Source organism: Rutilus rutilus (genome assembly GCF_951802725.1).
Source record: "Rutilus rutilus genome assembly, chromosome: 19".
NCBI lineage: Eukaryota > Metazoa > Chordata > Actinopteri > Cypriniformes > Leuciscidae > Rutilus > Rutilus rutilus.
The window spans coordinates 23937437-23964977 of NC_140232.1; the positions used below are offsets into that span (position 1 = coordinate 23937437).

Genomic DNA, 27541 nt, shown 5'->3' on the forward strand with positions numbered 1-27541 from the left:
CAAATAAATCAAACTGTGAAAAACAATAAATTATAAACTATTAGCTTAAATTAAAAAGTAGAACGTAGCACACAAAGAAAGTGACATTCATGATTTTGTTTCAGATTCCAATATAGAGGTCAAGTTGGCACAAATTACTAGGCACAAAAATCAAGTACACATACAATATTTTGTTCGTTTTGAGTCTACGCACAAAGCTGATAACTGTTGAATGTTGTCTTTATTCAAATTAAGCTTTGAAATTAAAATGTTGTGGTTTATTAGCTATTTTATAATGTTCTAATAGGTAACTGATTGTGTTATTTAGGATCGACCCTCAAACTAATAGCTCTGTGAGGGTCTGTGAGTCCGTAAACATGATTAACCAGTACAGGTCATTTCTCATCAGTGATAAGAAACAGAAACTCAACAAGCGTCTGAAGCATGGCTTTGGCAAATCAAATAAGCTTTGAATGAATACTGAATCTGGCATCCACATTGTTTGGTAGCTTTAACAAAAAAGGAAGAAAAAAAAAAGAAAAGAAAAGAAAAACCCTTTAACATTTCATTGAACTTCCACTCGCAGATTAACAGTCCCAACAGTCCAGTTAAATTAGGTCTGTCTGACTCATTAGTGTCCTCGTTTGTATAAAAATAGAGACTATTCCTTTAAAACGGGGTCTAGTAACAATGTAGTGAAATTAAAACCTGGGTATTGTACTATTCCTCACTGGGTTCATTTTTTACTTGTTTTTTTTTTTCCATCTAAATGAATAGTGCTCCATATAAATATTTTTTTGGACATTTGTAACACATTTCCTCAGCTATTTCAAAACATGTTTCAAATACATATTCATACTTTTTATACAAAAACGGATGACAGATTGATATTGGGAGACAGTCACTGAAATTACTTGATGTTGTGTCAGTAATTTTCCACGAAACTAAACGCGTCCCATCTATATATGTAGTGGCACATAATGGCATTATTGGCACAAAGTTCAGGAGAGTGTTTTCTCCACACAAGCAGACGTGTCGTGTCAGAGAGCGTCCCCGCAGCCGAACTCCACTCCAGCACACCCACATGTGCAGTAATACACGTATATAATATATCAGCTCTATGTCATCTCTAAAATGATCACATGTCTATGGAAAATAATTTGGGAGTGGTTCCATAGCACTGCATCAGTCTAGAAAAATAAACATCTTCAGTCCATTTCTAGAGAGATCCAACATTTGTACAAAACTGCCAGTTCGTCTCAGTTCCCATCTCTGTGATTGCTTGTCGTTGTTGTTGTTGTGGTTTTGTTTTGCTTTATTGTGTTTTAGTCTTTTTGTGTTTGATTCACAGATTTTCCAATGAGATCCTGAAAGTACAGAAGATTCAATTTTAGTTGAGTTTGAATATGAATCACTTTTTAAAGGGTTAGTTTACCCAAATAATTGAATTCTGTTGAGTCATTCATTTCTCGCGTGTCGCTTCGGAACACAAATGAAGATCCTTTTGATGAAATCTGAGTGCTTTCCGTCCCTCCATTGACAGCCTACGCAACTGACAGTTTGACCCTCTTTTTGACGAAAGAGATCGTAAAACTAATCCATTTGAATTGAGTGGCTTAGTCCAAATTTTCTTAAAGCTCGATCGCTTTATATGATGAACAGATTGAATTTAGGCTTTTATTCACATTTAAACATTCATCAACTCACACATCAGTTGTGGTAAACGGAGCTGGCAGTTGTGTAGCTGTCTATGAAGGGATAGAAAGGGAATCTTCATTTGTGTTCCGAAGATGAACGTCTTACAGGTTTGGAATGACATGATGAGGGTGAGTAATTAATGACAGAATTTTGGGGTGAACAATCCCTTTAAATAGAACAAGACTTGATAGTGTATAACTTTGTAAATAAACTACTCTAAAAATATATATAATGCATTAACTGACATGTTACAACTTGAAATGTTAAAAAAGTATATTAGTAGATGTAGGAATTAACATTAAACTAGATTGATTAATTAATTGGTAACACTTTACAATAAGCTTCTATTATTTATTATTAGTCAACTATTAGTAAACTAACAATGAACAATACTTCTAAAGAATGTCTTAATCTTAATGTTAATTTCAACATTTACTAATACATTATTATGTTAATATTATTATTGAACCTGAGGTAATTAAGTCAGCAGTTGTATTTTTTTTATAACTAGTGTTAACAAAGATTAATAAATACTGTTAATAATTGTTAACACAAACTAATGGGACCTTAAAAACAAATGACTGTGGTTCATTGTTAGTTCATGTTACCTAATATAATGTAAGTGTTACCATTGTATATTGTCACATCACCTAATATTTCTGCTGTTGGTAAATGGAGGATACAATTTTTGAAAGTATATGAGCTACAGTACAAGCCTGCAACTCATTAAAATTCTATGACTTGTGAACTATTCTTTCTGAACCCCGAGGAACTGTGAATTTCTAGAAAGAACACAAGCACTGGAAAACCATGCCAAAATTACACCATGTGAATTTTAGAGCCATACGAAATATAGTACGTACCAGGGCACAAACTGAAGACGTGGGCTCAACCCAAAGGTAGTAAAAGGGCCTCAACAGGAGATCTCGAACCATTTCTCAGACACAAAGGCCACAGGGATTAGCTGCCTTTCAGTGGGCGACGGTCTGAAATAGACAGACAGATCAGCTCTTCAATCCTGCAGATATAAGCACTTCTGTCCCACTCCCTGATTCAAGACTCTCTTTTTTAAAATGGCATATTATACCACAAACAAAAGCGCCCACAGTTACATTTCCTCTAAAACCTCTCATCTAGGTTTTGTATTCTGAAGCATACAGTATTAAATGAAGCAGCACTGAAATTATTCATACAATTTAAGCCCATACTCAGTCTTTTATAAAGGCGAGGGCAATGGAAGGACAAAAAACAAGACTGTCTCAACATGCTTATCTGAAAAATAATGACTCTCTGGCAGATTAAACTGGTTATTTCCAAAATGCACATTAAAGACTAAACTATTCTATAATTGGACGATTGTAGCAAAGAAAAATATGAAACTATGTATTTTCAAACAAAGACACATTCAAAAACAGTTTGAATGGAACCGAATGCAGGGCTTTTGAGACCACTGCATTTTAAAAGTTTTACTGAACTTGACAAGCTGTCATAAATAGCTCACAAATAGCTCATGCAGCATGAGGAAATATGCAATGCCAAAGAGTCTGTCTGCGTGTGAATGGCTGCAGTGGTGGTGCATTAAAGAGGATGAATTTAACTTTTCTGAGAAGGTTTTAACATGCAAACTGTCTATAAGCTAAAACACAGCTTGATAGTTAAAAGTCCCACTGTTAAAAAATATAAAAAATGAAATATCTAAAAAAGAATATAAATAAATTAGGTGACCTTGGATGACCTGGATTGTGAAATTTAGTTTAAAAATGGTAAACTGCAGGGGTCAAATGTGATGCGCACTTTAACCAGCAAATTATACATTTGTGCATAATATGGTCAAGAGTTGAATGAACATTATTTCTGTCAGCACTAAACACTCTAAGCTATGAGGAAGCCAAACCCTGTAAGAAAGTACGGACAGGGCTGTCAATGCAGTCGACTCGCTTTCCAAACAACTTGGTCAGCAGCTCCAACATCCAGCCCAGTTGATCCTACTGAATATATATGAATCATGTCCTCTTGCCTGTTTCCATTGTAGGATGTCTTGTAGATGGGTGTGTGCTGGATCATCTCGTCCGTGTACACCGGTATGCCGGACCGCACGCACTCGTGTGAGCACTGTAAACTGTCATTGTAGGCGGTGAAGATGTCGACCTTACTGGGCACGCGGGCAGGCGTGAAGTCGGTCAGATTCTGACAGCTCTCCTCTTGCTGGTTGATCTTTCTCTGATGGCTGCTGTGTCGGCCATTCCCGGACTGCGCACAACTACAAAAACACGCACCAAATTCACAAAGCCAACATAAAATCATACCTTGAACCGCTGTGTCTGTCCTACATTTAACACGAACTGGGGAGACAGACACAGACATATTAGCTCTGTTCAAAAAACCTAGTGAGCTGCCTTGCTGTGAATTTCATAAATAGGCATCCTAATTGAAATGGAACCTCATTAGCCCCTTTCGCACAGAAATCCCGGTAAATTAACGTAAAATTATCAGAATGTATTTTCAAGTAAATACACAAATGTGTTGTTCTCTCTTTTTACTGGTAAGATACCATTCACACACCAGAACCACAATACTGGCAAACTCTGAATTCAATCATTGTAAATGACCTTTAAAACGCTGAGCTGGTTTCTTCACCCACCTAGATGAGGTGAAGCACTTTAGTTTCATTTTAGCTACTTTTTCTGAGTGACAGGCGTAAGGGGATGATCACACAGAATTAGGGATGCATATCGGAGCATTTTTACGAGTACGAGTAAATGAGCCAGATACTGGTTCAATTTAATATTCAATCAAACAAAGGACAAATAAATTACTCACTGCTCTTGACTAAATAGGCTACCTTTAGTAACATTACAAAAAGATGCATCTATATTTAATTTATACAGTAATAAATATGCAGTGTTGGTTTTGTTGTAGTATCAAAATTGGAATAAATAATTGATATTTCACTTTTCTCTAAACATTTGTACCACTGACCCAATCCTCAGCACTGAGCCCTGCTGGAGCAGCTCTAAATATGTGCTGTACTATTAAATGAAAGATAAAATATGATAGAGCAATATGAACAGTGAAAGTAACAGTAGTTCATACAATGCATTTTAGCAGGCTTAAAGGTATAGCGGAGGATCTTTCCGAATTTTAGATAAGACCCGCCCTCTCCACTTTTTGAATAAGTTTGATTGATTCACCAGAATGATTGACAATTAGGAGGACCAATAGTATAGGTGATCCACCCGGAAGTAAAAAATCCTCCGCTATACCTTTAATTAAGCATGAAAATAACTTTTATGCCAACTAATATGATTGATATTCTTTTGGTTTCTCTACTAATACATTTAAAAATTACAAATGCAGTGAAAATACAGGTATCGGTTACGGTATCAGTAAGTACCAAAAATGACAGTATCGGCATCGGACTCGTTCTGGAAAAAGTGGTATCGGTGCATCCCTACTCAGAATGTTATTTTGCTCTTAAAAACACAAGATGAATAATAGCTACTTTAGTACTAGAGCTACTATATTACACAATAGTAACTGCAGAGTCACAGCACTGATGAACGGGAAGCAGATTTTTGATACCAAGCACACCGAAAAGCATGATCTCTGAATTGAACGTCGCACCAATATTGTAATCGGTCGTTATTTGACGTAGGGTGGGTCAAGCTCCTGATTGGGTGGGCCAGGGTGTTGTTTATTTACCAGTAAAGACTGAATGTGTGAAAGGGGCTATGACTGATCTGAAACACTTTACATAGGCAGCAAAAGTGACTCGGCTCTCGATTGATTTCACTGCAATAACTTGAGGAAGAATGGGTACTTTAGCATAAATATAAATATGACACAAACTGGTGTAAAATAGTATGTTTACTAATAATTAATTTATGTAATTGTATTTAATTTAATCTCGGTAATGAACATTACAGTTTATAATTATTGTCAAGAGATTTTTCAAATCAAAAAGAAGAAATTATCTTAGGTGCCATAAAATGCTGCCTAAGGAGGAAGCTCACTGAGTTTGGGAAAAAAGCGATTGTGTCTGCATTGTTTGGTGCAATAAGGGGTCACTGTCCACATTGACAGACAGAGGGATAGAGAAGGACAGATTGAAAAGATGATAAACAGATAGAGGGACAGGAATAGGGAGAGACAGACAGACAAAAAAGTCATTGGCACACTGCTGAAAGAAAAGAATGTTTCCTACCAGTTTTTAAGGACTAGAGTAGTGATCAAGGCTGCGACGATCATGATGAGGGACACAGTGATGGTGATGATCTGGTGAACAGCCAGACCTAAGAAGAGAAAAACAAAGAGAGCATAGTTATCACTGTCTCCATGGCAACTAACATGCGCGCCAGTGCCTTTTGTAAGGTATTTGATTGCAATAACACTGATACTGCATCTTAACATGCACTGCTCTCTCTGCACCACCATAGCTTTTTGTAAGCCCTGTCTGCCACCATGAAAGTAATTCAGTCGGTCCATTTATTGTACCATTTCACAAGGTCTGGACTATGAAACAGCTTGACTGAAAGCAACAGGGAGAAGATGGCAATCACACCAGCTGGCTAAAGGTCAGCAAACAACAATTAATGCAGAACAAGAACTCTCTGTTCCAGAATAAAGAGTGTCACAAGAACTATGAGCTACACTGTCTTTCTCACTCCGTCACTCCTGAATGGATAGAAATGAGACCCCGCGGGGAGCCGCAGTTACAGACTTTTAGATATAAAGAGTGCCACGACTTCCATTTCTTGCTGGAGCTGATAAGAGTGAAGGAAGCAATTTTATGGATTTCCCCATCAATATTAAAGTGTTTGTGTGCGGGTCTGCGAGGAACAGCAGCATCCATATTAAAGTATCTGGGAAATGAGAATGCATTACAGCTTGGTGCATTTATTTAAGTGGTTAGTTTGCAGTACCAAAAGGAGTTTCACAGTTCCAACATTAATTTATTCACAGAACCATTTCAGAGTTATAACACTATTAACCTTACTACACCTGGCACAGAAGCTTCACATGGGACTAAGCATCAACCGGAATATAGGACAGTGCATATGAGTGTGCACTAATTTGCTATGCAAGTTCTTTCATAATGTTATCGTGGTTACATTTGTCTACTCATTTTGTGTTTTTGATATTTTATTGAAAGACATACACTGCAAATATTGTTATGCCACCTCTGTACATTACGAATTGAAGTACAAAGTTTGAGTCTATGCAAATGCCCCTTAGTGTTATATATGGGTAGTTGACATTAAATCCTTTTGGGACATTGATGATTAAAATTATTGAAAAAATATTTTACAGTTATTATGCATGCAGTTTTTATGATCTCATATTAATTGAGAGACTAAATACAATATTTATACAATTGTTTAATTTATTTATCACACCACAGGACCCTTTAAATGAATGAATGAATGTAAAAACGTGAAAAACATACCTTGTGCATCTTGATTTTAGTTTAAATTGACATTTTATGCATCAACTACCCATATACTTTGCTTCTGCCAAAAATATCTGAGGCTGAAACGAGATTTACAGTAATGCATGTTGACTGGATTGTGCTGCGTGGAATATTTGCTGTCATGAAGATTGCATCAGGCGTATCATAACCAGGAAGGAATCTGAACAAAAATCTTCCTCATTTTGATTTTGGGTATATTTGGGGTGGCCAGAAAAAAAAGTGAAAACAGTGTTTGGCAGTAAACCAAACCAAACTCAGGACTTTATTTTTTTTTTTTTTTTTGGAGATTAACAGAATAATTATTTTAACCACAGTCCTCAGTTTGCAACCACTACACTGTCTGACTGTTTGCATTATTCAGTATATAGTAATATAAGAGATATATCATCTCACAAATGCATTCCTAATGCATTTTTTCATTTATCTAACAGGGCAGCACATATAGTGCCTGTGCTATGTGTGTGCGTTTGTCAAGTTGCACATCATTTCTCTTTCTAGTGCCCTTGTATTAGGCGTGTCTCATTTTAGAGTCAATTACAGGCATGTCTCAGTTCTGGCAGGAAGGGTCAAGTTGCGCTATACTGTGTTGCTGTACTAAAAAACACTGGACTGATTTACTTAACCCTAGAGACCTGTGGGGTGCTGAGTCCCTCAAGTTCTGGCTGAATAATCAATACCAGAAGAGAGAGAGAGAGAGAGAGAGAGAGAGAGAGAGAGAGAGAGAGAGAGAGAGAGAGAGAGAGAGAGAGAGAGAGAGACAAAAGAAAGAGAGAGGGATATAAACAACGGAGAGAGAAAGAGAGTTAAACGCCTTTTGTGCACGTGTGCACGTTTACACACCTGTACATGTATGTGTGAATGTGACATTACATCTGGGCCAGTTCTGACAGATTAGATTAGCCCTGAAGGTCAACAAGCTCTTCTGAGCTGTGCTCTTAATGTTACATTGAGAATGTATGAGAATTGCAAACTCCTCATATTACAGTAACTAGTCTTACTTCAGCAAGCATACTAAAAAAGTTGCATTAATATTTGTCTAAGAGAATTAACTGTAATGTAACAAAACACTTATTAGACTTACAATCAAGGTGCTTCAATTATGTTTTTGTAACTGAACAAGAAATGCAAATAAATGCAAATGAAATGGCTTTAAAAATCGGAGTGAATTTCACATCGTGTTTTAGCACTTTCGGTTCCATCGTCCAGAAGTCAAATTTTTTCAGAAGTCAAATTTTCAGTTTTTGTTTAAATTCCTAAAATAAGTTCTGTGGTTAATATAAGCGAAATATTTTTTCATGTTTTATTATATGACATAAAATACATCAGTAATACCCCCTTGGGATTTTACTTGTCTTGAAAAAGGTGGTTGCTAACAAATGGCTAAATTGGGGTTGAATAGAAGTTGTCAGGGACATTAAACATCACACTGAACAGGTAATTTCATCTACTCACTAGTCCACTCTTGCAAACTTTTCTACCTCAAACTTTCACGGAAAATACTTTTTAAATAAAGACTGTAAGAGTTGTCAGAATATTAGTGGTGATGGGTTTGAAGTCATGCAACCGTGTAGTTCATTTATAGCCTAGCTTTTTACTTCTGCCAATTGTATTTAGGTTGCAAAGTTCATAGACGTTGGGTCCATTTGTGAAGATTATCATGACGAACGAAACATGTAAGAATCATAAACTTTTGTTTTTCACAGAGCAAATTAATTTCTGCAAGAATAATCCATAAGCCAATAGAAAAATCATATTAGGTATTTCAGTCAGAAGTACTGCGCTCCCTTTTTGTTGCACTCGATCAGTGAAGTCAGTGAAGTTTGCCGTCAGGTCAAACCTTTTATGAAAAATAGAATAGTCAAACGCTGAATGCACTGAACTGCATCTCCTATCTCTTTGAATGGGGATACATAAAATTCTCAAAAGCTGTTCACCAAGCTTATGATTAAATTTCATATATGAAATCACCAATGAAATCTGACAACAGCTTTACCATAAATGTTGGATCTTATGCTCAAATAGCATTGAAAAAAAATCTACTTTTTCCACATATTGCGTGTTACACTTTCTCCCATTCATGGTAACATGAGTGCACCGTCTTTCTATACATAAAGTTTTTGGCAGCGCCTTTTTTTTGTTTTGTTTTTTGACCTAGAGGAAAATTAGTCACGGTTCAGAGGAGTTCAGGCACATGTTTACTTCATATTGATGTTCTGACCCTTCCTGATTGCTTAGCTGGCACTATGAGTGATGGAAGCATGCAGATGCATCTGGGAAATGTTTGCTTCACTTTCCCTCCCTGTGTCCTGCGTTCAGGTCAGAGCTGGATTAATTTTATCTCAGTCCCTGGTCTGAACACTGCTCCTTGGCATGGAGTCCCCCAGCTACACCAACACATAAACATATCGGACAGCTATTTAAATTTCCCTCTCTCTCCCTCTGTCCCTCTTGCTCTGAAATGGAAGGCAGCAGGTTAAATTGAGAGAGTGTATAGGGTGATATATTCAGGTGTTTATGCATCTGTGAAATTTTATGAGACGAGCTCTCTGTCCTCGACCTTGCTCTGAGTCGAAACGCTCATTGGCTTCTAGGCCTGTTGTTTTATGTATTGATTTCAGTTCGAAAGATTCATTCCCCCACCCCACCCCCGACCAAACCCATCACATTTGTGTAATATAGAGCTTTATAATACCAGAGTAGACAAATGCAAATGTATCTCCATTATATTCTTATTACTCCGGCCCAGGCTCAGAGAACAGGACGTATATCACCTTGTCTCACCTGGCCCTGCAATGAGAGAGATAGGCACACCAATCCCAATCAGGGAAAGTGTCAAAAGAGGAACACAGGCTGGTGCTGTGGTTCCAGACCCCCTCCTTCCTAACTCTGCCAGTGATGGAGTCACCTTGCTTCAGGTGCTCGGGGTGAGCCTTTGTTTCCCTGGGCGCCTTGCCAATAATCAGGACAAAAGAGCCCAACCCTCAGAGGCACTATACTTCCCAAACTCCCCAAGCCTCAGAGACGTGCGGCCCTTACAGCCAGATATACTGCTAAACGTCTCTACTAGAACAAGCTGAACTATTACACTTTTTCTGGAGTGCTGTTTGTTTAAGTTATTTCAAAGAGTTCAAGGTTTGGCTGAGTAGCATGATCTAGTTAGCCCCAGTTAGTTTATTCTTTAACTACATTAACTGATTCAAAAATAAATAAATAAATAAATTCAGAATGTGTTTTGTGGTGGTGACGATTCAAATGCAACATAAAATGCAAAACTGCCTGGATATGCTTTCTTAATAAAACTTTCCTAGTCTTATTGTGCATGTTCCATCAGTGCATGTTATTCTAAAGGAAAATGTTTGTTTTTATGTTGTGAACTTTCTCATTCATTCCATTTCTTTTATGCTGAAAGATGCATGGATAAAGGAAAATATATTTTCTTTTAAATGTTAACCAATCAGGCATGTTGTGTGGGAAAAAAAGAATCCTCATTTTGCATGGTTGAGTGTAAAAGATTTCACCCCTCAAACTGAAATGACAAGAGAAGTTTATTCAATTATTCATCAAGACAGTTTAGGTTCGTTACTGTGATAAAAACTAGTCAATTTACTGTATGTTAAGACTTTTTAGTAAAATCAAGTAAATATTATCAAATAACCCCAATTTTATCATCTCTACACTGGTTACCTAGTTCCATATCGATTACAAAGTATTGCTACTGACCTATACGGTCATAAATGGTTTAGCTCCTGTACTTAACTGATCTTCTATCGCCTTACAATCCATCACGCTCTTTAAGGTCACGAAACTCTGGACTCTTGGTAGAATATCTAAGTCCACTAAAGGCGGTATAGAGCTGTTTCACATTTGGCTCCTAAACTCTGGATTAGCCTTCTTCATAATGTTCGGGGCTCAGAGGCACTATCCCTCTAAGCCTTTATGTTTATGTTAAAGACACATCTATTTAGCCAAGCGTTTACATAATACATCTCATAAACTTGCACTCCAGTTATATCAGATGAAATGCGCATGACTATCATCTATTGCTTGAAATGTTATGAAAAGCAACTATGCTAATTATTTTCCATTTGCTTTCTGTTTCTAGAGAACTAGAGATTACGCCAGCTCCAGTTTGGATTTCAGGTGACCGAACACCTGTGAAGAGATGACGCCAACTCCTGCGAGGACTTCAGATGACGCCAACTCTAAATCGACATACACAACTGCCAAATGTTCTATATATTGTAATCATTACAATCACAACTTGTAATAATTGCTTTAATGAGCTCAGTGTTTCTGCCTATAATGAATACATGATGTTAGCTAACTACATGATTTGTATTATTTTAGAACTGTACATTTGGACATTACTTGGACACAGTCACCTCTGATAACAGATCACTCTAAATTGTAATGTAGAAACATTACATTTATATTTTAAAAAGATGTTGTACTACAAAAGAAATGTAAATCTGTGTTTATCCTTCACTACATCCCTGCAATCCATAATACCATTTTTCACAATCCAATCAAATCATAAAAGATACTGTATTCTGCTGACTATTCTGTTTAAATTGGAAATACATTGAATTATGCCATTGCATATGCCGTGTAGTGTTTTCTTCACAAAAAAAATATTTAAAACCAGGATGTATACAAAACACATTAGCAAAGACCTACTAGTGGCCAATAATAGCAGAGTTAACTGGTCCAGACAAAATTAGGCCTAACAAAGTGAAATGTCATGAGACTGACATTAAAATAGGACAGTAGTGGAAAGAAAAGAGTTTTAAAAATCTAGGACAAATATAAAACCCAAATAGCACAGTTTTAACAGACAGGACCTTGAAAAAAAATGTATGCAAAGGAGACACATACACAGGGGGCAGTATTTTAACTGAAGGTTATGAGTTTGTGCTGTTGGGGCCCCAGCAGAGACCACAGAGACAGACACTCCTCTATCCACCTAAAGGACATTTAGAGGTTTGGAGCGGGACATAGTGTGGATCTGTCAGCTAAATGCACTATTAGTGCAGCCCGGGCCTGGCATCTGCAGCTACAGATGGCTGCAAAGGGCTAGTGAGATGAAGTGGAAAGGAGATGCCTTCACTGAGTGCTTTCAATCATGTTGCGGTTTGGCTGAAGGAGTACTCATGGCAAAGCAACAGCTTTGAGTTCACATTCAAAAGGGAAGAACGTGAAAACGTAACTTCAGAATTTGTATGCAGGAGTATCCAGATCCATCAAACTTTAAATGAACTGCTGTGCAGACGCCAAGTTTAAATTTGACTTTACACCAATCTCACCAAAATCACACCTTGGAATTTGTTCCCAGCACTAACACCGGTGATTTTTCACAGTAATCTAAAAAGTGGATTTAGTTTTAATGGGAATGTTGTAATTTGATTATAAGTGAAATCTCAGAGAGAAAGAGAGACTGACGGCAAGAGCAATCATTCTTCCATGATGACTGTTCGCGATTAAAAATGCTCTTTTTCACTGTGTGTTAAAAATGATGAGTCTATGCATATATTCTCTGTGCATACAGAATCTCTGGGGTTTAGGAATCTATTTTTAAATCATTTTCTAAAAGCAATTATGCATTTTCCATAATATGGGGATTTGCAGTGGAAAGCCAAATTCAGAATCTAAGTCCCTCTTGCACCCCTCTTTCTAATGACAGATATAGGAATATACAGTAGTTATTGAGGACATCTTATGGACCTTTAACCCACAGGCTGGGGGGCTTTTTAACCCTTTAGCTGCTTTTATATTTTATATATTATGATTTCTAGTGAGAACAAACTTCTTTAACTGTTTATTTTTGCAAACTTTTATCTTCTATATAAGAATTTCTATGCCAACTACCGTTCAAATAGTGTTTGAAATAAGTCTTGTTTTTTTCACTAGGCTGCATTTATTTAATAAAGAAATAGTAAGTAAAACCATAATAATGGGACATATTAATACAATACAATGTAATTTCTTCCTGTGAGGCTGCTGATAATTCAGTCCTTCAGAAATCATTCTAATATAAGAAACATTTCTTTTATATATATTTTATATATAATGAACTCAGAGATGGAAACATTTTTCTGAGTATTTCTTCTGAGGAACATAAAATAACATTCTTCTTTTATGTTATGTCCTATAACAAGTGTGATGTAACACAGAAAGCCCACAGTTCTAGAATGATCCTTTATAATTCAGCAGAGGAACAGAATGTGCTTCATGGCCACTGAATATTACTTCTTTATAGAAGTTTTTAAAGTGTGTAGACCGAAAAATGGATGTGAATGAGAGGGTTCCACTTATGAATGGAATCGTAACTTATTCATGGGCAATAATAGGAATAGTAATGCAGGTACAGGCTTTCTCATGTATAAACCTTATTTGCACAGCATTATTAAAAAAACTGTTATTTCTGCACCAGTTCTCCTCTCGCAGACCAGTGAGAATGACTAAATCTCTATCAGTTACATCCTTGAGCTCTTTGTGAATCAAGCTACATTTACGTTTGATTGCATCAGCTTTCTGTTCGCAGAGCTGTTGACTCCTGCTGTGTGCCCTTCTCTCATTCATTTGTGGAAACAGGCTGGATAAAAATCTCTGCAAACCAACCGACACCCACAAACTGCAAATATCCAGCTCTAATTTTTAATGCATTGGAGTTGTAGAGGGGAGAAAGTGTTTGAAGTCTTTTCCTCCTCCTGGTGTTAACCTTGTCCCCCTGGCTCCGTTTGTTGTCCTCCCACACGCCCCACCTGATCGCTGGAAAACTCTCATCGCACCTGCTGATGGTTCACGATTGCCAATTAACGTAGATGTCAGGGTGTCAATCTCACTTAACTTCCACTGAGCTACAGCGTTCCCAAACCCTTACTGCAAGAAGGCCGAGAGAAACAGAGCAAAGAGAGAAAAAAAAATCCAAAGCAATTATTCTAAATGCCTTTTCCCAGTGTCAAAGGCTCCCCTGTATAATCCAATCGCTCTGTACAGTGCGGGAGGGAGGGGTGGTCAAAGTAGACTCTATGATTGTATTACTTAACAGATAATGAAGTTGTCCTGGATGGAACTACTTCACAGCTGTCTGTCAGAGCAGCCTTGTGAGCTTATCACATCTTTAAAAGGTTTACCTCAGTGAAACCGAACGGTCCTATTGGATGAACAATTTTGAGAAAGACAGCACTTCTAAAATATTATAGTTCATGTATTACAATGCAGGTAAGACACATCCCTAAGGACTTGTGAGTGAATTTAGCACACCTTTGACAAGGAAAATGTTGCCTTTTAACAAAACTGGAACACATCAAACTGAAAGCAATAACTAAAGCAATTTACCTAAGTCAGTGCACCTTAAAACATCTCACAAACCCTGTATGCGGCTACAATACTAGGTCATCTGGTAGGCCTAAAATTATGTCTTTCTTTCAGAATAATAACGTCCAGGGTGGAGTGGCACAATGGAAGATCATTGGATGTAATATGTTACAAGTAGTGTGAATGGAGGTAAAAGTGTATGTAACATTTTTTTATTTTTTTTTTATTTAACATTTCTTTTGTTGTCTTCTGTAAAATCATAGTGTAGATCTATAACTATTGTCATTTTTGACAATATTGAATTTTTTTTTTTTTTTTACATACTTTGTCATTAACACCACGGGCCCTATTTTAATGATCTGAAACGCAAGTATCAAGCGCGAAACGCAAGTAACTTTGTGGGCGGGTCTTGGGCGCTGTTGCTATTATACCGGCGGGATAAATGACTCTTGCGCCCGACGCAAATCTAAAATGGGTTGGTCTGAAGTAGCTTCATTATTCATAGGTGTGGTTTGGACGTAACGTGAAATAAACCAATCAGAGCGTCATCTCACATTCCCTTTAAGAGCAGGCGCACTTGTTCTATAGCGGATTCCTAATATAACGGCGGATTTGCCAGGTGCACGCCAGGAGCAGTTCACAGCCGAGGAGACCGACGTTCTCGTCAGGGCCGTAAAACAAAGAGAAGTGACATTGGAGATGGAGAAACACACCCAAATTAGCTTCGGTTAAACAGGTGTATAATAATTTGGATAAATGTGTAAGCTAGAATTATGCCTAGCCCGTTCTCATCCCAAGGCGTCATATACTGACGCTTTTGACATTTCGTCTACATCGAACGCACATGGCACCCTTTAGCGTCAATATGAGACGCAGATAGATATGGGCCAGAAGGCGCCTCCTAGCGGTCTAACCTTAACCCTACCCCAGACCTAAACCTACCCATAACCGAACAAAGCTCTGTGCGTGTCATATTGACGCTAAAGGGTGCCATGTGCGTTCGATGTAGACGAAATGTCAAAAGCGTCAGTATATGACGCCCTAGGATGAGAATGCGTTGATTTTTTCACATCTTCATGGACACAACAATGATTTCTCTCATGTGTTAATGTTTTTTCTTGTAATAATGTATGGTTTTCTAAAAATGAAAACTGCTGCGTCTGTGTGTAGATAAGATAAGCAAAGTGTATGCGCATTGTGCACACACTACATTGGTTATGGCCAAGCATGCGCCCTTAAAATAGCATATGAATAACATGCGCAACACGAAATTGCAAACACAATTTAAAACATCTCTATGCCCCATGGGAGAAACTGAAGAGCTATAGTATGTGAGCATTATGGGTATTATAATTCTAGTGAGTGTGTGTGTGTGTCACGTTTAGCAGACAGTACGCTGACATGCACTTTAAGAGTTTGATTGCAGTCAAACTAAACACAATCATACTGTTGGTCTTTTTAAAATATCATATCTGAATGAAATCATACCTTTTCAGTATAGCCTATACTGTATATAATTTCTTACAAACTATAAACCTATTCGGACGGGGATAGTTTTCTAAACGACTTTGAATTACAGGTCTTATCACTCGAGTTTACTTCTAGGATTTCATGTACCGTTTCGGACAGGACAAACATGTCTGTGTTTATTACAGAGGTGGGAGTGTGTGTTTTGATGTGGGCATTACAGAAGGTCATGTGCTGTACTTGCATGCATCACATATATCTTTTCATTTATTATGTGTTGATATAATTTTAATGTATTATAAAAACCCTATAGAGTTTATAGCAGTGGCTGTTTATGATAAACTTGCATAAATGAGCAGAGAAATCTTACTCTTACATGACACTGATATTAAAATGGGCACTTGGGCAGTCCTTCACAGTTTCAGCGATAATTTGATTTACATTTCTGCTGAAGATTTGAGGGCAAACAGTAGCTCAGGTAAGTCAAAAAACACCCGAGGAGAAGCGTTAGGATAATACAACATCAGCAACCCCAGACATTCGCATTCGGACAGGATTAGACTTCTCAGAGGACCGTTGGTTTGAAAAACAGTAGGAAATTTGCTCTGGAGGTTTTACAGAGGTTGTGTGAGAAAAACACAGACTTGGCAGATTCGAACAGGATTACATTTGCAAAGTAAATAACGTCACCCTGGAAAACTAGTCCCGGTCTATTAGAGCTTATGACGAGAAAAAAATGAGATGTTACTATTTATAATGAGAAATGCAATATTGTAACACATTCCTTTGAAAAGTAACAAACAATTACAACTACAGCTGTGGTTTAGCGAAAGTTTCAACACCCAGGTTAGACCCAGTATTTCCCCTCAGTAAAATAGAACTTACTGTTGTTCATCTACAAAAGAAGGATTAGGTGTGGATTAGATGAGAAATGCATTTGAGTGGAACATAGAAATGATATTTCCAGCTCTCCAGTAATTATTATAAATCTTATTTTACCATTGAACACTCTTCATTGAGCAGAATGTTATTAGGAGTTATTTGTATATCACAACATAATTTCACTAAATTAACAACAAAAATATTTTTTCCAACCATTAACTTTTAAGCACAATATGGCTTGGATAAATGCATAATTGTGACTTTTCCTTATTAAATGTTCAATTAACCTTTGAGCCTGGGGACGTGATAACAAGCACGCAGTGCTGAACAACAGGACTGTAAGGCATTTTAATCAACTCACGCACGTTGTTAACCTGACGGCTCCATCTGTGATCTTCATGTTAATGCTAGAATCTTAGATGGAGACAAAGGACACACACATACGCAGGTATGCACGTTTATAAAACCAGGAGAAAGCAATTTGTTCGAATTTCTATTCATCTCAGCAGGTATATGACCCCTGAAAGTATGCCACTTGAAATCTTTGCTCATGGGTGCTGACTTCTAATTCACTTACTTTCCACTTTTCCATTTATACAAAGAGCAAAATAATTCATTATTTGTGATGTAAATGTTGCTTACAAAAATAAATAAATAAATAATTGCTACTCTGGGTTGGCCATCAATGGAAAAAAAGACGGTGTAACAAGATGGTGAAGTTACGGTCCCTACAAACAGGGACTAACTGGACTAAGCTAACCAGCCACACCTTGACCTCTCTGAATGCACATACACAATCACAAACACACACAGACAAACTGATGGGTAAACAGCTGAATCATGTTTGGTCTGCAGCGATAAAATCTGCCTTGTGCTGTATCAACAGACCTGCAAAGTCAAGGCTGTCACCAGCAGGAATAATACGTGACTCTAGATTATAGTCTAGTCAGCAATGAGCTGATGGAGAGAAGCTTGAACTTGATGCATTGCACACAGTAGAGAGGCAATGGTCCTTGGGGAAAAGCTTGATATAGTTCATCATTAAACTGAGTGAAGGGTTTCTAGACTGTCTTAGATGACCGCTATTAAAAGAAAATTTATGAAATATTTCATCCAATAAATAATTTCTGTCATCATATATTTGTTCCAAACCTAAATGATTATTATTATTTTTATTTTTATTTTTATTTTTTTTGATGTGTGGATCAAAAACGAGGTATTTTGTAGAATAAAAGCTGCTCTTTTTGATATAATGAAAATGGAAAGAAACTAGCTGTTGTCCCTGGTTGCATACGTAAATTCACTATATGGTCATACAACATCAGCAACCACAGACATTAGGGTCCAATTCTCAGCATTAACAAACTTTTAACTGGGACTTTTGCCTCAATAAACTCCTAATACCGCTTATTAATAGTTAGTAAGGTAGTTGTTAAGTTTCGGTATAGGATTAAGGAATGTAGAATATGGTCATGCAGAATACAGTATTAATATATGCTAATAAACAGCCAATATCCCAGTAATATGCATGCTAATAGTGAGAATGTGAATTTAAACTAAAGTGTACCATAATCACAAACTCAAAAGTTCAAATGTTGTTTTGGACCCCATTGAACTTCATAGCATGGACAAACTTTTTTTTTCTTTTTCAGAATGTCTTCTTTTGTGTTCCACAGAAGATAGATAGTCCTTCAGGTTTGGAACAAATGGTGAGTAAATGATAACAAATTTTACAGCAATCTTATGGTAAAACATCTATAATCCCATAATGAAAGGATTTGATGCTGTTGGAGTCCTGGATTTAATTCTGGCATGTGAACAGTTACTCTGACCTCCATGCACTTCCCTTGCTCTGACATAAACTCAGCTGAACACCCGCTCGTATGCATGTCTAATGCTCCAGAGCTTTGTATTCAAAGCCCATTGCTTATTTTCCCCCCATTACTCTATATGTCAGAAGCAGTTTAGTACTGGTCCAGGTGTTTACGAAGGGCTAAATTTACCCGGGATGCTCGCTGAATGAGGAAGCGGAGAGATTTCACCTTGATAGGTATTTCGTTTCATCAGACAGTTGCGCCTGTAGCTCGACAGAGATGGATAATTATGGCATTCCTTAAGGGCACTATATAGAACTCACTTTCATACTATTATATGTATATATATGAAAGGCATGCCAAGGCAGCATACTACATAATGCACTTCACATTTGAGACAAATATAAGACCTTCAAGAGACACCATGCAGCATTTGATGTTTTTACTACTCTTTCCATGTGGACAGTGTAGAAGTGAATGATTGTGTTCAGGGATTTATTTATCAGCAAGCTCTTTTTTTTCCATCTGCAGTTCCATTAAGTTTTAATATTCTCAGGTTGCTTGTTATTTGTTGGAGTCACTGACGAGTTTTTTTTTTTTTTTTTCATGGCAAAATAGAACTTAAAAAAAAGCTATACGGACTGTGTGCAGCAAACAAATTATTCAATTTTCACGCCTCAGTTGTATTAAAACTGCAATTAACACAGCTATTCTTCCTATTCACCAGATGATTCAAATATGCAAAAACACTGCAGTATTGTCTGTAGGAACCCATTACACTTGCTTATAAACCCAGGAGCATAAAAATGTACAATAAAAAAACACAAAACAGTCAAATTAATTTAGCGGCAAATATTAGATTAAACTGCTTACTGCAAAAATTGTGACAGTTCTCGAACGTGAGCCACTACCTCAGGGTTCCCGCAAAGCACAAAATAACCAGCATTAACCAGCATATTTGCATCCACTTTTTATATACAGTAAATGATTTATATCAGGCAAAATATTTATATAAGGTAACACTGGTACAATAGCTCATTTTTTTGAGCCCAGAAGTTGAGATTTTAACTTGCCATGTCAACATTTTCACCACAAAAATAATATTTTTTTATTTTTAGCCATACGGTTTTGTGTCATTCATTTTTTACATTTAACATCTTAACAAAAAAATTAATTTTATTTATTATATATATTTTTAATTGATACTAATTGAATACTATTTTAGCCATTTTAAAATCTCAAGTATGATAGCCAGCCTAATATTTAAGTCAGCAGAATTTGCAACTCTAGAAAACCAAATGTTTTACGTTTGCACGGTCAACAAACATGAGATGATACAGTAATAGCCTACAGCACTGGCCAGATAGGGCATCAGCAATCAGGCCAGCCAAAAATGATTCATAATAAATAAATAATGCAAAAATAACAAATAATTAACACGTTTCAAACACTCTCCCATTGTTATATTATGTCCAGGCCAGTCAGGCCTTTTAAATACATTGTAATTCCATTTTATGCAACTAATTACACACTTGTATCATAGTGGGATAAAAGCTTGTTTTGTTTTTTTATTACACATAGACTCATGAATGTTCTGTAAAGCTGCTTTGAAACGATTTGTATTGTGAAAAGCGCAATGCAAATAAATGTGAAATGAATTGAATGGAATATATGAGACATATATTTGAAATGATCCTACAATGTCCTCTATTAGTCTGTTAGACTGGGTGGTTGTGAACCGTCAGGTGCGATTGATATTTTACTTCGCCTTTATAAAGATCAGACGAAATGAAGAAGAAGAAAGGCAGAGAGGATTATTGGAACAGCACTTTAGAGATTAAGAGAAACCTTGCGCTGGCCTTTAGATGTAATGACACTGCTGTCGTCACTCCAGATTGACTTCATTTTGCTAATCATTCCTATGGTTAATGAGGCCTTGACATTTGATTGGAGTTTGACCTTTGTGCTGAAATATAATTCGACATGCATGGATGTATGTAAGTTTCCATTCAGGGGAGTCGTAAAACTATTCTCGCTTGTATATTACTCACCATGAATCTAATTTTATGGGAGTCTTTATTGTTAATATCCTTTGCAGCTAATATAATCTATGACATGCTAATGTGCAAAACGTGTGAAGATTAATAACTCCACAGTAGTGTAGAATTAAGGGATTAAAACATCTTTTTCTGCAAATCATCAACGTGGGGTCATGCTATCTGTCTTTTATTATGTATACCACTGATCCACGCTCTTGTGTAAACTTAATTGTGCATTAAACTTTTGCCCACTTTGCAGGCTATAACAGATCTCAATGCACAGCATACACAGCTAGAGTCAAGCCAATTTGTAGAAAGTGTCAAGACATTCTCCCCTTTTGCACAGATTTATGGAACACATCAGAGGACTTTGCATTGAATGGATGACTAGCCTAATACTGTGCAATACCAAACAGACAGGACAGATTGCCGCCTAATGGCATACATGAGAGCTAATGCCAATCATCATCTTTCTAGGACAGAGACTAGAATAATCATCCCAGCATACACAAATACAGCTGACAGATACTGAGGTTAACATATGTAGGCTACTCTGTCATGCCAGGGACATGATATCTAGTCTAGATTATGCGATGGAGCCAAAAATGATAAATGTAACACTAGAAGTGCGTAGAAACCCTGTTGCTGCCTCTGCATGTGCAAAGACTAAATAGGCAACATTAAAAAAATAACAAAAAACTGTTTATACCAGGGGTAGCCAAGTTCGGTCCTAGAGAGCTTCTGTCCTGCAGAGTTTGGCTCCAACCCTGAAAAAAAAAAAACTATAGCCATAGTAATCCTAAAGACACTGGTTAGCTTGTTCAGGTGTGTTTGGTTAGGGTTGTAGCTAAACTCTGCAGGACAGTTGTTAGGAATTACTTTTTTCTTCAGAAAATTTATCAAAAGTTTGACTTTTGCATTGAGACAAAAAATCTTTTTCAAATAAATGCTGTTTTTTTTTTACTTCTATTCATCAAAGTGTCCTGAAGTATAAAAAGCATCAAGGTTTCTACAAAAATAAGGAGCACAACTGTTTCAACATTGATCCCAATCAGAAATTGATCATTTGAAATGATCAATTGAAATTGAATCAGGATTTGCATTCTTCAACAGCAAATCAGCATATCAGATTGATTTCTGAAGGATCATGTGACACTGAAGACTGGAATGATGATGCTGAAAATTCAGCTTTCTATGATTTTAATTAAAGAAATGCAGACTAGACGAGCATAAGAGACATCTTTCAAAAATATAAAACGGTAGTGTTTAAATAAAATATATAATTATATATTAAATATAATCATTTATATATTATAATATAAAATATATAATAATTTATGTGTGTGTGTGTGTGTGTGTGTGTGTGTGTGTGTGTGTGTGTGTGTGTGTGTGTGTGTGTGTGTGTGTGTGTGTGTGTGTGTGTGTGTGTGTGTGTGTGTGTGTGTGTGAAAAAAAAAAATCACAGAACACAACTTTCATTTTATAGACCAGCATTGAAGAACACTGTATTTCCCAGAATGTCATTACCAGTTCCTTTTCCTGTTATTCCGATTCTTCATGCTATGAGTGGCCAGTTCATTATAAATTTAATCTCAATTCACATTCAGACAAAAAAAGAGCCAACACTGGATTGCCATCTTTCCTCTGTATTCGTCCTGCTACTACTTGGTAATCGTGATAATCTCTACTTGGACACCAGATTCCCATTAGCCAATGACCAAATTGCAACATCAGTACATTGTGTTATTTATCCCTATTTGCTTGTTTTCCATAATTATACATCAGCTGAGGTGTTTCACACCAAATTAACATTTTAAGCCAATATTTTCACAAAAAAAGTTAGCTAGCTGCACGCTCTTGGCCCTTCAACAATTCAACCACCTTCTTTGCTGTAAATAACTGGGCAGTTGTGTGCCAATTACAGCTTCGTGAGTATTTTCCACCCACAGTTTTTCAAAGAACCCACACAGTGTTTTTGATACACTGCATTGTGGTTTGTGATCCAAGAACCTCTGTGCCATGTTCATGAATGACCTTTCACCAAAAGCTGATTAAATATCTTACACTGATTAGAAAACACATGAAAAAAAGAAATAAAAGTATAACAGTTGCCATTAAGATTTATGTCCTACCTGGTGTCTCCCCAAAAGGTTTCTGTGGTTTGGCAGTCACTCTGGAGTTGCTTGGCTGTGTGGTGCTGTGCCTCTTAGGATGCACGGTTGTAATCACCGCATACGTCCTTTGGGGGCTGCGTGTGGTAGTGCTAGTTATGGTAACTGTGGTGGTGGAGGGGGCTAAAGAGGTGACGGTGGTGTTCGGGGTCACCTTCGCCTCCTCCTCAATCACCTCGTCTGCCCCTGTGGGGCCCCAGTCAATAAATCCTGCCACTGTTGTGGTCCTCCCCTCCAGGGAGTCATAGCCGTCCCCTTTCAGCTGCCTCCGTGAGCGAGATAAATGCAGATTTAAATCAGATTTACTCCCCTCCGGTAGTGCAACCAACTTCCCTTTGTCGGAGGGGGTCCATTTACACTCCAAACAAAGTTGTCGTTTTTGGAGAGACCGGCGGTTTTTCCGCCCCCACAGTTTGTTGCCCCCCAGCTCACCATGGTTACCTAGTGATGGCAAGGGAGGGGGAACACCATGAAGCAAGACACCCAGAGTCCTCAAGTGCTGGCCGTTGAGCGTGTCCCGGCTGGGCAGAGGGTGCGGCTGCCGGCGGGGCACTGATCTGGGCAGTAGTTTGAAGGTAAGCCCCTGGCCCGCTGGTGCACACAGAGACAGATCCATTGTGAAATGTACAAGGATGAAGAGGATCCACATTCTACATCCCAGCATTCCTCCAGGTCTCCAAGCAACCATGGAACTGGAGAGCAGAAAAAAAGAGAGAGAAATCAGCCACATTGGATAATCTCAATCAAAGTGCGTGATTTCTGCATCACAGAAAGAGTATGCGTGCTCGACATAATTTACACAACTTCTTTACCTTAAAGACTCTCTTATGGGATCGTAGGACTGACTACAGTAGATTGGGCTTTACGGCACTCTTTGTAATGTCCTTATTTCCAACACCATTTTCCAGTCTAGTGATTTTTGCTCTAGGCTTCGTTCTGCTCTGTGACTCACTAAGTTTTCATAAATTGAACTCCAATATTAATTAGATGTGTGATTGTCCTTTAACAGCTAGATGCTAAAAGCAGACTTCAATGTTGTTTTCAAAGACATTTACTTTCTAAGTATTAACCCTCACACTCTTCAATTACTTGGCTTTGTGAACAAATTTTCTTGTAGCTGAATTGGTCTCATGGCACTAGCAACATCAAGGTCATGGGTTTAAACGTATTGAAAAAATGTCTTGCTGGAATGCATGGTATATTGCTTTGGCTAAAACTGTGCTAAATGTCTGATATGTTTCGGAATCTCCTAAAATTTGTGTCTGTCAGTGATCTAATGATGAGCAACAGACTTATTAAATATAAACATAGCTATAAAATGTATGAAAACCCATTTATATTATACTGAGAAATTTTTAAAGAAAATTAAGTACAAATTAAAAAAATATATATAATTAATTATATTATATATTTATATCATTTTCCCCACAAACTATTTCCAAATATTTTGTTCCCAAATGCTGTCAAATCAAATCAAATATCAGCAATTAACCTCATGATTTCTAAGTAGTCTTTTAAAAGCAGAATGAACTAGTAATATGATCAAACTGGTGGTTGTAAAAATAAATAAATAATAATAATAATATCACATTTCATTGTTATGAGAGCCATAAAAAAGCATTTTGTACAATTGCTCTCAATATTTTCATGGATACCCTTGCACCCTCTTGTGGTCCCCTGAGGATCCATGAAACCAGTTTAAAAACCACTGGTAAAATAACAGACTCTTCAAACCATAAAATGTCCCATTTCCACTGTGATTCTACCTCTATGAATTGTTTTAGCTGGACTTCTACTTGAAGGGTGCTGTTTGTTTTGTTTTTGATTTCAGAACCTCAAACACATTGGAGTGAGCTGCCATACCCTCAGCTCGTCTAGAAGCCAAGAGTCTCTATTGATCCAAACAGAAAGAGACTTCATCAAGGCATTTCTGTAATCTCTCCTGTCCTTCCACTATTGGTCACGGTCAAAGGCTAATTTAGAGGGATTAAAGAGCCCACACCTAGGCCTAGACTTAATGGCTTTTGCTGTTGATTTGAGTTCAGAGGTGATGGATTTCTATTGAGATATCTGACCTATTGGTGAACCAGCTTGTCTGAACCAACAAGTCCAAAACATAAAGTGTAATATTTGAAAATCATATATCTGAAAATACTAAAAGAGTTAATAAAACCACCATTCCAAAGAGGAATAAATTCCCTTTATCTAAAGAGCTCTTTCATTTACCTGTACTTAAGAGTATGTTTGGCATGCTGCTTCATCTGTTCATGATTAAGATGGATTCTTCAAGCACACTATGAGAGGGCCCTTGCTCTCTATTTTCCCCTCTTCTAGCCTCTCTTTACATTTTTCTCCGTTGTTATTCAGAAAAAAGCGCACTTGTGGTATCTGGTCTGACTGAACTGGGTCAGAACCTTGGGTTGGCCACTCAACAGAGATTTTACCCCACTAATAAGGTCCTTCAATCCCATTGGGCTGGACCCCGAGGGGCCTGACTCACACTCCCAGTGCTAATGTGTTACATTAGAATGTAATTCCTGTCAGGAACAGCAATGTATTTACTTAAGGAGACTTAACGGAACCGATGTTGTGCTATTAATGATCACCCGCCCGCTGGTTTTTGATGAAATTGGGTGGCTACATTGTGAATTCAAGGAGGCTGATATGATATTAATGAGGGCTAAATTAAGAGTCACACAAGACAGGGTGTGAATTAGAGTGAGAAACACTGAGGACATTTTTTCATGAACAACCCCTCCCTGCTCTTTTCTTATAACGCATCAGCTACGATTCGGGTCAGTTCAGCATTGTGCAACCCATTTAGATTCTCCATTGTTATTCAACACGTCAGCCACAAAGCAAAGGTCTTGTTTTTATTCCGATTTTCAAAGTACCCAATTTGAATTTCCAGACTACAAACACACACATTCAGGATCCAAAATTAGCTTTTTGCCATACTGACCAATTAAGACGACATGGGCAAACCTTTTCCCATTACTTGCCATTCATATGAATATTCATATGAAGATATGTGGTTGTTTTAACCACAACTTGTTCCCCAACAACTGATTTAATTGAATTAAGCATTTATAAGCATTGAACCCAATGTAAAAGTTCTTAAAGGTGCTCTAAGTGATGTTGGGTGACGTCACTTCTTGTTGACGTTTAAAGTATTGTCAAACAAAACGGAGGCTAGCTAGACCCTCCCTACTCCTCATCCGCGCACTAACCCCCCAAACCCCACCCCCAAATCCTTCTTGTCGGTTATTGGCTGGAACAGTATGTTATGTTTCGTGGTGCGGGTTAGCCCAGTTTGTTTTTCTTGCCATTTGTGGAGCCTGTGGTGTCTACAGAGACCGCGTTTTTTTACAGTGTGTTCAGGGGACAGGCAGCTAGCGGATGGTGAGGAGATGTTGCTGTATGTGACAAAAAATATTATGGCCCAAAAAACGTGTGACATCGCTTAGAGCACCTTTAATAAAATGACCAGCCAACTGGTGAATAACAGTACTTTATTTTATTTACTCACCAAACTTGCATTATGTGCAGTTTTGCTGAAAAAAATAAAATAAAGAAGAAAATACAATAAATTAAAACTACAAGAATTTCCCCTTTTGAATATTCATTAGGTTCTTGTTTACTATGTTTGCAAGCTTGCATAAGATTTGTGCTTAGTTGCTTAGATTTAACAGCAGCACAAATATAGACTCACTGGGAATATATAATTTATTTTCTCATCCATATTCATGATAATGGGGGGGAAATATATAATTTACTTAATAAATGAAAGTGCCAAAATAACAAATTTCCTGACACAAGCAAGTTAAAAGAAGCAGCTTGGGAGTCCCTAAAAAGTTAAATGGAAAATATGTGATCTGAAAAAGCCTGAAAGATTATGATAAGACCATCTCCTTTTAAATCTCGCTCTGTTAAAGGGAATACCATTCAAAACACTGACTGAACTGATCATGAGTTCGACCAAAGTCCTTTTAGGCCATCTTTGAAACACACCAGACAGCTACTTCCAGTCAGATATGCAAAACAGACTCCAGCTCTGTGGAAAGCCTGAAATCTCCAAAACTAATGCCAAGCTTCTATTTCAATAGCATTTAACAAATCACCAATAAAACCTGCCAAAATAATATGAGAATTGTAATATCTTTAGACCAAATCAGGCTAAAAAATTATTCACTGCCAAAAAAAAAAAAACTTTTTTCCTGATCAGCATCTTCTTTTCTATAGTAACATTATCTAAATATCATAAAACCGATCAATTTAATGAGAAGAAAAATTGTGAGATATAGAGATTTTCAGAGAATATGTTCTAATGCATGTATTCTTTATATATTGCAAATAGTTTTTATGCATAAATGAAACATAATTTAGTGGTTTCTAAAACAATTAGCCAGTGTAACAAAAACTATGCCTAAGAAAAATTAAGGAAGCTTGTTTCCGCAACAAAAAAAAAAAAAAAATGAAAAAAATGAAAACATAATTGCAATGTACAACAATTCACAATTGTACACATTCTGTATGAACTCACAATTCTTTCACAAACTCACAATTCTGACTTTTTTCTCAGACTTGCGTGATATAAACAGTTAGTATAAACTTTTTATCTCACAATTGCAATTTTTTTTCCCGCAATTCAGAATAATAATAATAATATAAACTCTCTCTCTCTCTATATATATATATATATAT

General features: G+C 37.1%; 1 protein-coding gene across 2 annotated transcripts in view; it reads right to left on the reverse strand.

Annotated features, from left to right (window-relative positions):
- Positions 1 to 204: 204 nt before the first annotated feature.
- ajap1 (adherens junctions associated protein 1) overlaps positions 205 to 27541 on the reverse strand; it is a 58111-nt gene continuing 30774 nt past the window's right edge. Inside the window, exons 2-6 of one of the 2 annotated variants that reach the window (XM_084390198.1) lie at positions 22799 to 23529; positions 5882 to 5969; positions 3695 to 3937; positions 2541 to 2663; positions 205 to 1346 (exon numbers count right to left, since the gene is read on the reverse strand). In XM_084390198.1, coding sequence (XP_084246324.1) covers positions 2591 to 2663; positions 3695 to 3937; positions 5882 to 5969; positions 22799 to 23529 — 1135 coding nt within the window. In that variant the 3' untranslated portion in view covers positions 205 to 1346; positions 2541 to 2590. Of the gene's footprint in view, positions 1347 to 2540; positions 2664 to 3694; positions 3938 to 5881; positions 5970 to 22798; positions 23593 to 27541 lie in introns of those variants that run through there. The other variant, XM_084390197.1, reaches the window with a different exon arrangement.